The sequence below is a fragment of the Falco cherrug genome, chromosome 1, assembly GCF_023634085.1.
Source record: "Falco cherrug isolate bFalChe1 chromosome 1, bFalChe1.pri, whole genome shotgun sequence".
In the NCBI taxonomy this organism is placed as follows: Eukaryota; Metazoa; Chordata; class Aves; order Falconiformes; family Falconidae; genus Falco; species Falco cherrug.
The window spans coordinates 56,359,827-56,374,803 of NC_073697.1; the positions used below are offsets into that span (position 1 = coordinate 56,359,827).

The 14,977-nt window shown below is 37.9% G+C and overlaps 1 protein-coding gene across 1 annotated transcript in view; it reads right to left on the reverse strand.

The window, feature by feature from the left end:
- Positions 1-995: 995 nt before the first annotated feature.
- Positions 996-14,977, reverse strand: part of KCTD8 (potassium channel tetramerization domain containing 8) — a 101,465-nt gene continuing 87,483 nt past the window's right edge. The window contains exon 2 of the mRNA XM_005447519.4: positions 996-2,316. Within this exon, the coding sequence (XP_005447576.2) occupies positions 1,856-2,316 (461 nt within the window). The 3' untranslated portion in view covers positions 996-1,855. The remainder of the gene's footprint in view (positions 2,317-14,977) is intronic.

The window sequence follows — 14,977 nt, forward strand, 5'->3', positions numbered from 1 at the left end:
AAGGAATCGGTCTTTTGGACCCCAGAGAAAGAAGCAAGCAAGGAACATAAAGGCAGAGCTGAGAAGCCAAATGGTTTCACACTGGACTGCATCAGTTCAGACTAGACTTATGCCAGATATACTCTTTCAAGTTATAAAAATGTTGTCAAAAGATGGAATGTTGGAGCAAACTGATTAACTGAATAGGAGAGTAATTAGCTCTAGATAGGTGTTTTTTAAAAAAAGTGAATAAAGTTGCTGAGCTACTATCAACAGTATGCACCCTTTTCTTAAAATGGCCTGTCAGAGGACTGAAAAGTAATGCAGGCGTTAGGCATAACCCTGGAAATTAAAACAAAGTTATCTTTACTTTAGCTAAACCAGTTAAAATTAGCATCGTATGTAAAACATCTGACACAATTTTACAGTTCCTTCTATAGAATACATATGGGGATGAATCCTTCTAAATGTGTGTGTATATGTTCATGTATGCACACACTAATAATTTCAAGTCTATAAGAACTCAGCAGCTCTCTTGCAGACTCCAACAGTCCTTACCCATTCCAGCTATGGCTATCTGAACCACAGTTGTCATCTTGGTGGTGTTGTAATGGATTTTTCTTGTACCTGGGCTGAGAAAATAGGTTTGCCATATAGAGCTGACAATTCATAGAAAGCTTTTCATTTGTAAATGTAGCACACTCTGTTGTGATATTTTAAATCTTCTATTTCTAAGCTGATTTTTGTGAACTTGTCAAATTGGAAGCGCTTTCTGCTCTATTACTAAAACCACTCAGTTTTTTAGTTCATTCGCTGCTGCTTCTTAGCATAACTCTCTTCCTCTTGGAAAGTCTGTTTGGTAGTTCCCATTAAACAGCACTACCCTATTTTTCACCCACTCTTGAAACATGTTTTCTCTTTTGTTTTATTTTCAGCAAGGTACTTATGAAAACATTTTAAAAGTAACAATTTGCTGGATTCCATTTTTAGAAAGGAGATAACGATAGTCAAGAAAATCTACCAGATGGTTCTTTTAATAAATACATTAAAGTCTCTTTTATTTTTCTCCAATTTTAGCAACTAACATAACAGAAACTTTCAGACCACCAAACCAGTTTTCACAATCTGCCATAAATTTGCATTTCACAGAAATAATCCCGACAAGCACTAATAGATGAACATTGTTGGTGCAATAATAAAACAGTGTAAGGCATATTTACACCATCTTTACATACAGAACACTGTACACACAAAAAAATCACAGATCCAGAACAAAGTAAATTCAATCCCTTAGACATTTTACTTTTATAGGCTTGGTATTAAACAAATAATTCTCCAAGCAACAGACAACCTCTTGTTCTTGTGTGATTTATTTGTAACATTGTGCTCATGCAAAATAGGTATTTGCTTTATTGCATTAACATTGAAACAACGTTGGGAATTAGTTCTGAAACCAGTTCAATCAAGTTTTAAACCCTGTTTCTCTTCATCCATAGCAAGTCTGAGTAATTTTTATTGGTGACATAAAATGAGGCGTTAACTGATGATTGAGATTTTTATTTGGTAAGTTCCAAAACGATAATGAAGCTCAACTGACTACAGTTCGAAAACCATCTTTCTTGACCATGCACTTTTTTCTTTGCTATCATGAGGTGGTGTAGATGAGACGCCTTTTATATTTTTTAAGTTTCTATCTTTTCATATATATTTTTTTTTAAAGAAACCATGTACTATCCAACATCCACTGTTCACAGAAAGAAATAAGCAGCAGGAATAGCTCTGGTGGCAGAGTTGGCCAGAAAGAGGACATCAGTAAGTTAGTGGCAACTTAATAAACATCAAATGCCCCAGAGATACGTCACAAAAGAGTTGATTACTATAACCCATACTTCTGTAAGAGTTCAGACTGCCAGGGACGTTTGCGCTCTGGAAAGTAATCTGGAATGTGGATTTTTTTAAAATCTTGGATACATTTTCTCATTTCTTCCTCAACACTGAGCTTCTCACATACCTTCTTTTTGGAAAGATTTGTTTCTCTGGACTTGCTAATGAGAGTTTGAAAGAGTTCACTGTTCCTGCGTTTGTCTGGTGGTGGCATCCACTGTACCGGGGCCTTCTTAGACGGACGATCCAAAGTCAGAGTATTTGGCTGGTGGGCTGTGGATGGCTGAGTGTTGGTGGCGTTTTCTTGAGGGGTGCTTGCTTCTGAGTGGCTGTCACAGCTTGAGGTGGACAACTCATTACAGGAAGTCCCACTTTCACTGCCCTTGTCCAAGACTTTGTCATGCTTCCTTTCTTCGTGGTCTTGTTTGGGGGAAACGGTTCTCTGGGGAGGCCCTAATACAAGGCAGGGGAGAAAAAGTGTTAAGAAAGCACTGGTTTCCACAGAAAACCAATCAGACATCATTTAGAAAAATGTGATTCAAAGTCTCAGCTGGCACAAATTGGTGGCAATTCCTTGCAGTCGAAACAACTATACAAGACTGGTACACAGGTTGAAGCTCTGGCCCTCAAAATTCTCAATCCTAAAAATGCTTACAGCAAGAGTAACTTTACATTCTGCCTGCCTAAGAATCCAGGTAATGAAATTTGCATAATGCTCGCAGATTATCTGCACCAGAAATCCCTTCAGGCAAGTTTAAATGAGCTAGTAAACTATTACACCCGAAGAAGTTTATTATGAGAAATTAGATTTTGCAGTATTAGAAAAATACCACCATACAATTTGCAAACTCTTTGCTTAAAAATATTCCAAGGGCTTCAGATTTTTTTGGTAGCTCTTGACTCACCTTCCCAGAACAGTCTACTGATGATATGCTCTGCAGATGTCAACTCTGCAGAAGCCTTGTACAGAAAAGGTGGTATTAATCCTAGAATAACAGAGAGATCACTCACTAATGACAGAGTCTTTAAGATAATTTTTTTTTTTTTTGTTATCCTATAGTGATTTCACCGTACTTCTTACTGTCAGTGATTATCCCAGACTTGGCTCAGTGCAAGCTCAGAATTCAGTGTACACCTCTTAATGCACAAGCTGGCAGGGAAAAGGAGGTTATGAAGTTATCGGTAAAGAGGCACCCTGCAATGGCAGGGAGAGCGGTCTGATGGCCTATCATAAGGCATGGCTCAGCACTTCACATGCCTGAAAATCGGATCTACGTTGTTATTCTCTCCAGATATCACTTTTGCTTTGAAGTCTTAAGCAGAACTTGAATGTGAAAATTAAGTGGTAGCAGCTAAATCTGTACAAGCATTTTCATTCCTGAAGCCTTATTTCAAAACTCCAGCTGTGAAGTGAGATGATGCTATGCTGACATCATAAACATCATGATCTTAAATTAGGACACTATCTAAAGCTCACAGAAATATCTATAGAGTTTAAGAGGTGTTGAATCAGACCAAGGGGAAAAATTTCAAAGATGTTTAAAAATCTAAATAAAAATATAGGCCAGGGCTTCAGTGGCAGTTGTGTGTCTGCTACAAATCCCGAAAGTGTCCAAACAGTTTAGGTATCTAAATATCTTACAAAAACTAGATTATCCTTACAGTTTACCTAAACACCACCAGCATCAATTAACTGCCTTTGCCAGAATCAAAAATTCAGGGTATGACATCTCAACCTGGAGTTACTGGGACAGAGTTGCAAGGAGATTTTTGAGTCACTTACTAGTCTGTCTTTTCAGAATTAAAAATGAAAAATATAATTACAATTATAAAGAATGCAGGAGCAATATGAACACTCTAGTGTCCATTTGACAGTGCAGTTCTATGACTTATAGGAATCTAAGTAGATTGCAATATTTTATATGAGACACAGGGGAAAACAAAACTCAGCAAAACACAAAAGTAAATAAACGATAATCTAACAGCAGCAGCATTCAACAAACTGCTTTGCTTTTGTTTTAGCCAGCATCCCAGGAAGCTATGTCACATTTCTGTAGTCAGTCTAGAGAAACCCATAAATAACCAAGATCCAAAGAGGAGAGAAAACAATCCATCAGGGTTTGTACTTACATTATTCATAGTGAAAAACACAAGCGATTTTCTACTTCATTATAATCAACCCAAATATTTAGCACATGTCTGCAAGAATGTCCCTTATTTTTTTTTTTTTTTGTTCAGAATTATGTTCACCTTCTTAAACAGATTTACATGCCTTCCGTCAATTGTTGTATCTGGCATTTCATTCCATACCTCAAACCATTATATGAATATGCTAAATTGTGAGTCAGCTGGCATTAAGGAATTACTCTGGCTTTGCAGTGTGAGATTAAAAAACTGAGTAGTTAATCAGACTGTGATTTCAGTATCGTTAGTCTGATTTTCAATAACATGATTAACATCAATACCTAATCTAGTTTACAATCTTAGCTTTTTCAAATGTAACAACATAATCTATGACTAAGAAACTGAAGTTTTCTGTTAGCAATGCCCTGTAGTCTTCAACTCTGCCTTTCCTGCTCATTTTGTCCTGTAACTTCATAGATCAAAATACTATACTTAGTTGGTCTATTTATATTTACTTCTTTATTGGTACTCTCTGCTTCTGAAGGGCTCAAACCTGGAATGTACTAAGGATCTATTTCAAAAAAAAGCATGGAAATACACCTTCAAGAATATAAAAAAAATATCCATTTTCTGCTACAAGATTATTCAGAACCCTGACAATAGGCAGTATTTAAATGCTTTTTTGGATCACAGCCCTGAGGTTCAGTACCTTACAGCACTGAGCTCTGTATGCTTCACTGAATTGCCTAAATTCACAATGACTTTAATCCAAACATGGGTTTCTCCCACACATCTCCTTTTAAAAATTAACAAATCCTCCCTCACAAAGAATTCTTTATATCCTCCTGCAGTTCTTTCTCAGTAGCGTGTTATTAACAGAAGCAACAGTTCTGCTAGAGGGGAGGTTTTTCTCACAATATTTTCCATCTGCTGAAACCCAAAAGAATTTATAAATATGTAAGAAAAAATCCTGAAAAGATATTTGTTTAATGTTCAACATCAGGGATTATCAGATAAATTTAGCTACACCTCTAAGTCGGAAAACATCTCCTTATTGTCTTCTATGCTAGCCCACTCATCTGTGGCTAGGATTGTGTGATGGGATGCTGTCTCCACTGTACCTTCTCAACCGTTCCAGAATAACACCAAAGACCTTCAAATATCTCAGTCTACCTGAAACTACTAACTTTCCAGGAGTCCAGAATAGTTCTTAAAAACTCAGAGGAAGTATATTTGCTCCCCTGTGCACACAGGTTCATAGAATTGTTTAGGTTGGAAAAGACCTTTAGGATCATGGATGCTGTTAATGTAATACCGCTAAGTCCACACATAACATTAACAAGCTTTACTGACTTACAACTGATGACTCCTGTTCCTGCCCCTTCTAGGATCTCCCACCTGCTGCTGGTTCCCCAACTTAGAGAAGCTGGAAATGAGTCACTGTACCTTGGTCCTCTCCAATTCATCCTCCTCTACTCAAGCATGTCCAATTGCCCTCTCCACTGCCCAGTTCTCCGAACAGCTTCCCTGTAATGCTTCCTGTCCAGGCAGTTTCAGTAGACACTGAACTTCCTACTTCTTTTTCCTTTATTTGTCTTAATGGTTGTGCCTCTCTTAAGAAGTTAGAAAGTGAGCTCGCCCTTTACCTGGGCTTACTTGCAACCTCTACTATGGTGGCTACTTGACACCTAAGTCTAGTGGACTTGAGCAAATACCACACACACATTTCTCTGATCGAGAAGGCATATTACATTTACTTTGACTGTATTTATTCCTCATCTATGTTGCTCCCTGCACACGTTTTAGCTAACATTTCCTGGCAGAACTGACTGATAAAAGGATCACTTTCAAGCAATTACTACAAAATATTCATGGGAAATGAACTAGAAACTTATAAACTTAATTCTCTGCAGTGAAAATCTGCTTCTACCAGTTATGACAATCAAAACAGAAGTCCTCTCTGAATTCCCTGTCAAGCAATAACCGAGCAACAGAGCTCCAGTCAGGAACAGAACATGACAAATACCACAGAAAATTATCAACTGGGCAATAACTATTGGTTGAAAATTGTAACCATGTAATCCTGGAAGTCAATAAAATTTAGGTCTAAACTTCTTGTGGATGTTCATGAAGTGCAGTCTGAATAACTTTTTGAAGATTTTTTAGCTCTGTCTCTTGCAACTGAGAAAAATACCACACTGGAAACGTTAAACACATAAAAATATTCTGCTTATCAATATTTCAGGTTTTGCGTACAATTATTTTCTTAAATATTAATACAACAGGCTTAAAATAAAGGAAATCATATTAAAATCCAATTAAACTGACTGCTTCATAACCTGGCTTCAACAAGGGTAAGTCCTGCCTGACCAGCCTCATGGTCTTCTGTGACAGAGTGACTACATCAGTGGACAAGGGAAGAGCTATGCATGTCATCTACACAGACCTCTGTAAGGCCTTTGACATGGTCCCCTATAACGTCTTTTTCTCTAAACTGGAGGCATACGGATTGGATAGATGGACTGTTTGGTGGATGAGGGACTGGTTGGATGGTTGTATCCAGAGGGCAGTGGTCAACAGCTCAATGCCCAGATAGAGATCAGGGAGCAGTGGTGTCCCTCAGGAGTCCAGTAATGTTTACTATCTTCATCAATGACGTAGACAGAGGGACTGAATGCACCCTCAGCAAGTCTGCAGACACCACCAAGCTGAGTGGTGTGGTTGGTATTCCTGAGGGATGGGATGCCATTCAGACGGACCTGGACAAGTTCAAGAAGTGGGCCTGTGTGAACCTCATGAGGTTCAATGAGGCCAAGTGCAAGGTCCTGCATGTGGGTCAGGGCAAGCCCTGATATCAGTACAGGCTGAAGGACGAAGGGATTGGTGGCAGCCCTGTGGAGAGGGACTTGGGGTACTGGTGGATGAAAAACTGGACATGAGCTGGCAGTGTGCATTCACACCCCAGAAAGCCAACTGCATCCTGGGCTGCATCAAAAGAAGCATGGCCAGCAGGTCGAGAGAGGTGATTCTGCCCCTCTGCTCTGCTCTGGTGAGACCCCACCCAGAGCACTGCATCCAGCTCTGGGGCACCGAGCACAGGAAAGACATGGACCTCTTGGAGCGGGTCCAGAGGAGGGACACAAAAATGATCAGAGGGCTGAAGCACCTGTCCTATGAGGAAAGGCTGGGAGAGTTGGGGTTGTTCAGCCTGGAGAAGAGAAGGCTCCAGGGAGACCTTACTGTGGCCTTCCTGTGCTTAAAGGGGGCTTACAAGAAAGATGAGGACAAGGTTTTTAGCAGGGCCTGTTACAAGGGGTAGTGATTTTAAATTAAAAGATGGTAGATTTAGACTAGATATAAGGAAGACATTTTTTCCAATGAGGGTAATTGCAAATGACAGTTGCCCAGAGAGGTGGTAGATGCCCCATCCCTGGAAACATTCAAGGTCAGGTTGGACAGAGCTCTGAGCAGCCTGATCTAGTTGAAGATGTCCCTGCTCATTCATTGCAGGGGGTTTGGTCTAAATGACCTTTAATGGTCCCTTCCAACATAAACCATTCTGTGAGTCTATGATTCTATGATACTCCTCTCTCTTTCTGTCGGTCAAATGCTGGTGTTATTGTACGTGTAGTACAGATGCACAAATTAACCTCTTCCTGAGTCAGCTATTTTATTCCTACAGTGTCTTAATATCATTTGCTTGTTTATAAGTCAGTTTATTTTTACTGCTGAATGCAAAAGAAGTTGTGAACATTTGCACAGATTGCTGTGGTTAGCTATTTTAATAACTGACTGCATTGACATGAAGAACGGAAAATCTTACCTGTGGACTATGACAGTTATAGCTTGATATAAGACATGTAGATAAGAGTTGAAGCTGATATAAATATAGTCATTTGGGAACAAAACATAACCAACACGTGAAATGTGTTCAATATGTGGTACCTCGATCAAGAAAAATGGAATCTGTTAAAGAGATGCTATCTCGTGGTTTAACCCCGGCTGGCAACCAAGTACCACACGGCCACTTACTCACTCCCCCCCCCCGCCCCCGCCCAGAGGGATGAGGAGGAGAATCAGAAAGGAATGTAAAACTCGAGGGTTGAGATAAGGACAATTTGATAGGTAAAGCAAAACTCTGCACGCAAGCAAAGCAAAACAAGGAATTTGTTCACCACTTCCCATCGGCAGGCAGGTGTTTGGCCATCCCCAGGGAAGCAGGGCTCCAGCACGCTTAACAGTTACTTGGGAACACAAACACTATAATGCCAGATGTCCCCCCCTTCCTTCTTCTCCCCCCAGCTTATATACTCAGCATGACGTCATATGGTATGGAATATCCCTTTGGCTAGCTTGGGTCACCTGTCCTGGCTGTGTCCCCTCCCAATTTCCCGTGCCCCTCCAGCCCTCTCACGGGCAGGGCCAAGAAACTGCAAAGTCCTTGACTTGGTATGAACATCACCCAGCAACAACTAAAACCATGAGTGTGTTTTTAGCACTGTTCTCATGCCAAATCCAAACCACAGCACTGCACCAGCCCCTGAAAAGAAAATTAACTCTATCCCAGCTGAAACCAGGACATTATCTTTCACTGCTGTCCCAGAAGATGTAAATGAAAAAAGTTAAACGGTTCGAGTTTTACTAGTCCTCTTGCCAGCACTATCAAATTAATCCTATTTGTTGGTTTATATGAAAGACTAAACCAATTAAAAAAAACCAACAAACCAACACCACCAAAGTTTTTCTATTATGTAATTTTAGTGAAAACCAAGTTATTGGGGATATTTTATCTTCATCATTTTCTTTTTCTTCAAATGCACTTTTTAAAAACCAGAAGTTCTAGATATAGTCTACTGAATGAATCAATCAAATAATCCAATTAAGGGTTCCTTTGAACCATTACAGGTATGAATGGAACCAACTCTTGCATAAGCAAAAAAATTTTAGCAGATATTTTTTACATTTATTGAGAACACCACCTTAAAAACATTGCAGCAAATTTGTCAATGAAATTATGGTGTAAAAAAATACTGATGCAGTAAAAACATTCCATGTTTTTAAATGATTTCATAAAAAATGAAAACAGGAGAACAACAGGGTTTAAAACTGATGGATTATGTTGGATGTCTCAGAAACATAATAGCAAAGACAACACAAGGTTTTTTTGTTTGTATCTGTAGAAGAAACAATACTATTTCCCGTCAGATTCATAATTTTTGCATGCTTGAGAACATCAGTGGTATGTGATTTGCACATGATTTTGCATGAAATGCAATCTTTTTGCATTCTTTACACAGGGAAAAATCCTTCTTTTTATAGGCTACGCAGGACCTTCAGTCTGGTACATAGCTATGTTAAACCCCTGAATAGATTTTTCCTCTACCTACTCTCAAAATTACATTATATTCAGAGTGACTATAAGGTGAATACTATTGTGTTTTATGGTTTAATCTTAAGAATTTAAATAAAATTAACTATAATTAATATAAAATTATAGAAAAAATACTCATCAAATCTCACAGTGTGATGGACTTATCTATCTTACATATCTAGGGTTTTTTTTTATTAGCTTTCACCAACATTCAAAGTATTACACTAAACTGAATTCTTAGAGAGAAGTAATCTGTGAAATCTGATGACAGGTTATGGCCACTGTGGGAACAGTTTCATTACCAGGCTTTTGACTACTTAATATCACACTTCAATGGTAAATGATTATCTTTTATGTCTAATTTCGCTTTGATTTTATTTTTTAAAAAGATTATTTTTAAGAGCTATAAAAGGATAGCTCTAAACCCTTGACATTTGCTGTGGCATATTAATGATATTTCCAGTTTTAAAAGAAAATCCTGTTCTTAGAGCCCAGCTCAACACATGAATTCACACCCTGAGACCAGCAAGGTATTCAGATTGCTTCTTACCACTAGAGCTGTAGGTTAAAACTAGCTTTATGGCAGGCAAATTTACAAGGGACTGCCTGACCACTGCACTCTGTCCTCTTTAATTTAGCTACAGAATCAAGCTAAATGCACTGCTTGGATTTAGCAGTGAGACTCTACATGTTTGGGTTTTTTTAAAACTCTATATGGTTTGTCAAGGAAACTGTTCTACTTATTTTAGGTATTGCAATTTACATCTAACTTAGTCCTGTTGGGAGGTGGGAGGAGAGGGAAGGCCCTGCCATACTTGACTTGTATTTTAAGGTTAATATGCAGGCCTACAAAGGAACTAAGTGGCACGCAGCCCTTAGCTGTCCCTCTGCCTATGGATCAATTTTAACCATCATGAACATTCCAAGCAAACAATACTAATAACTAAGTATATAATGTAAGAAATATCCAAGTGCTCTTGACAAGCTCTGCTCTTGACAGCTTGCACTTACAGCAAAAATTGAAGAGTTCAGTGTAGACATTTCAGTGGAACAAAACTTTGTGTGGGAGTCTTTCTGCTTTGTGGCTTCAAATCAAGTAAAAAAAATACATTCAGTTTCCAATTTGGGTCTCATCTGGCACAATATTTCAAACCACTTTTTGGATTAAAGGCCTGATCCAGAGAATGCTTAGTATATAACAGTGAAGTATTTTTCAGAAAGGAGGATTGAAACTCAGCATTTCCTATTTTCTTCCTCCTTTCAGATGAGTGACAAATTGTTATGGATAGCCAAATGCTCACACTTTCATGTTTCTTGACCCAGCTGAGACTTGACTTTAGTCAATGCAAAGTAGAATAGCTTCAATAAAATAAGAATATTCTCTTCACCTCCCATTACTTCAGGGTAACATGTTCATTTGGAAGAAGTGAGTTAACTTCCCTCAGGCACAAGAAAGAATTAGTGTCAGCGATACTTTGATATATTAATGTGCTAAGTCTTGAACTCTTGGGTAAAAGGCCAACACTGTTGACATATCAACTTCAGTACTTCGAGCAGAACCTGAATTTTATGTGATTTAAGGAAGCCAAGCAAGTCGGCTTGCAGATGAGACTGCCACAGAGAGGTCTTGTGAATCTCAGCAGGGCTTCCCTGACATGAAGAATAGCACTAAGGTTACTCACATTTTATCAAAGCAGTTTTGTAAATATGCCTTATGCTCTGGCAAAGCTTCAAATTTGTATCTACAGGGCATGTAAATTGGTTTGGCTTCACTAGGCTGATTCTGAGCTGTGGGTCTGGATCCAAAACTGCATTCATTTAAAAAAAACATTTTAGACTTAAATGTTGACCCCATTCAAGTCAAAACCAACACACTCTGTGACCTCAAGTTACAAAATTTAATTAAAAAATAAAGCCTGTTCATTCCAGTGTGAATGCAAAAAAAAGATCTTAGAAGGAAAGCAATTTAACAGTGAAAGCAGAAAGGGTGAAAAAGTACTCTCTCTTCTTACAGAAAAAGGGAAGTTAGAATGATTTCTATAACTTTTCAGCACTTTACTCAGAAAGCATATTTTTATTGGTATCCATGGAAAATTCATCTTTAGATGAAACAAAGCCAAATTACTGCAGGTAATAATTTGGCCCCAAAATATTTGAGCAAGAAGATCTGAAAATGCTATGTTCTAAAGAAAACCTCACCATATACTTAATTATCTTCTTTGCTAGAATATAGAACCTATAATAATAGTCACTGCAGACAAACTAAAGAAATTATGGGAAATTGGAAAAAAAAAATGGTGATTATGAGAGATGGAGGGAAAATATGCTCCTTGATTATTCTGAAATGTTTTACTCCATTCAGAATTTAATAGGAAATGCAAATTTTCAAATATATCATGTCCTCTACTACCAAGCTCATGAGGCATCTCACATGTTTTGATTCCAACACAAAAATTCTAAGTGGGAACTGTACACTGAAATCTTGGTAATGTTTAGGAGGATTAAGATCTTTAGGAGTGTTTATTTGCTGTTCCATGGATATTTCAATAGGAAGAATATGTCTGTGATTGCAGTCTTGATGAAGCCTTTTATTTAAATCTCCTTACCTGCCACGGAAAGATAAAAAGACACTGTGTAGAGATTGCAGCTCTATTGGGCATAGCTCCCACAGGGGAAATTACCCTTTAATAGCATTAAGCTCGATGGTGTGTGAATGGTTATGTGGTACTTGAAGTGAATGAACCAATTCATCTTTCAGGTTAGGACCACATGCCTGTAAGTGATAAGTGCTTTGTCTCAAAAGAAAAAAAAAAAAAACCAAACACAGAACACAACATAAAAATATTTTTCTGTCACATTTACTACCACTTGATGTTAAACTAACTTCTAGAAATGGTACAGTAGAATGAGTTAAATAAATCAATGAGGAAAATGTCTTTGCTTATTTCCAGTTAGGCTGTATTTTAAATGTTAACATTATTCACAACATAAAAAAGGCTAATTGATATATAGAGAGGGAACTATTTCTGTTATTTGGAATGACAGAAGATACACAATTAGCAGCCACATGCCCAACTTGAATTCATTAGATACTTCGTCCTAATCTTGTTTTGAACAAATAACAAAATGACATTGCTTTCATTTGTTAGTTTTCCAGCTGGGTTTTGTGGTAGGCAAAACAGTACTTAAATAGGACAGAGCCAGTGAAGTTCTGACATAGACAATTTGTTGCATTCCAGTAAAACCAATTAAGAGTCCACACCTTTTTTTAAGAAAAATATATATTAACCTGAAAATTTTGAAGTCATTCAGAGAAGTGTCTTTTCTTAGCAGATAACCTAAAGATAACAGGAATGACCAGTTATTTTCATTTCCAGCTACAAACTGAGTCAAATATTGAAGATAATATTTTTTTTTTTATGGAGTTAGAGATGGCTACCACATTAATGCACTGCTGGAGATATAGGAAGAAAATGAAATGCTTGCACTAGATAAGATAAAGCTGAATCAACATCAAAAGACTAAAAGTCAGGAAACTACCAATACTGCCAACATCCACCCACTGTGTATGATGCATGACAGATTTTACCCATTTCAGGACTATATCATTAGGTCAATACTTCATAGCCAAAGATGTCGACCCTCCTGACCACTGTTTAGCAAACAGATTGTAAGATCTTCTGCAGAATCCCAGAAACAAAAGTTAAAATTCGATCCCAGGTAAAGGAATATTGTAAAGTTATCTGAGAAGTTCCTAGCAGGCAACACAAACTTCCAGGGTCAACCAGATGGTTCATGATTTGCATGTAAATTACTTGGAGAAACAGGACTTACTGAAGCAGTACAGAATTTTCTTCCTGAAGCAAGATCCTGGTAAATCATCACTAAATTTCAGTGATGGTCATATGCTATATTAATCTCCACTAACAGTAGAGTAATAGCAATAAAATAAAAATTATACTAGTAGCAGTAAGAACTTGAGCTTGAACTTGAGCTTGAACTTGAGATTGGAGGGGTTTTGTTATTTTACAATGAAAGCAATTTGACACAAATGTATTTTGCACGTAGAATGGTTGACTTGTTCTCTCTCTACCTGCAGAAATATTTTTCCCTCGCCCAACATCTGAAAATGTAGGAACTTAAAATAATTTTGATGTTTGAAGGAAATCTCAGAAATTAATGCATTTGTATACTTAACAAATGAGAACTACTTTTATAAAAAACATGCCTCTTCTGCAACTTCACATGCTACAGTGAGTAGCCCCAATTGCTTGTATTGCAGTAACATCTCAGCAACATCTAGTAGATGCACTAGTCATTAATTTCCAAACTATAAAGTAGGTTCATGCTCAAGACTGTATACTAGTATTAATTTGCCTTTTTTTACTGGGGTTTTTTCAGTGCCTATCAGTTAAGAGCTAAAATTTTTTGTCTGTCCATGAAAAATGCTTATTAGTTGCTTATTAGATGCAATATTTTCCCTTAAAGAAATAGTTACTTTACATTAAACTCCACCAAATTATGTTCAAATGATAAATTTAGCATCTGAAAATTAGTAAGACTTATCTAGAGTGATATTCTCAATTTACCACAACAAGAAGTCTGGAGAATGATCGAAAACAGGACATTTGATCATGTTGCTCTCATAAACTCCCTTAAGACTTCAGAGATTCTTTCCCCTAGATGGTCCTAGCAGAAAGTTTACTTTGTTGATGCTGATTGTGGGAAGAGAGTCTTCCAATTCCTACTCTAGCCACTGTAGTTAAAAGCAAAGGTAACTTCTTATTGTTTCAACACCAGGAGATTGGCCACTACTACAGAATCCCAGGGTCAAGGATGTAAAAGTCCTTAAGTTGCTCTTTTTTAATCATTTTCTTGAAATCACCTCTAACACAGTCTTAAGTTACAAGAAGGAAAAAAAAATTAAACGCCAATGACACACTTGCGAAATCTCTGTAAGGCCAACGTGACAAAAAAGAAAATCACCCCACTGTCGCACTGCAGAAACACATCCGAGATGCCTCTCCCTCTCCGGATTCATAGGACAAACCATAAATGACTGCTTAAACATGTGGGTTTAGAGGCTCAGTTCCATTTCCTATTCCATGTCCTTAACACCACATTCAGGGAAAACAGCTGTTGGGCTGGGGAAAGATACTGACTTCTATCCCTGTCTATCCCCGATATAGCTCCTGATCCTTGGGGGTCCCTCTGAGGTTGCCAGATATTATCATTCTCCTTTCTCACTCCCTTCCCCTTTCTTCTAAGGACATATTTATTTGTAAGATAATCAGGAATTTCAGTCTGTTGTCAACCACATTGCTGGCTGCTGCCTTCTGCTTTGTAAATATTAATATTGGTTGGGCATCTGCTGAAGTGTGAAATAGTCTTTTAGCCAGCAGGTCTGTGCTTGGCAAAGCCCTAATCAGAGTTCTAGGCAACACGAAGCTGAATCTCTTTCCACCTAGATAAGCAATGCTCTTCTTTGAACCACTCACATTTTGGTTTTCATAAAATTAATTTCAACTTCTCAGCTGTCAGATGTGGCTCCCTATGTGGCAACCTAAATGCTTGTGCCAGAACAAAAGGTACCAGAGAGACCAGAAAAATTATTCATGG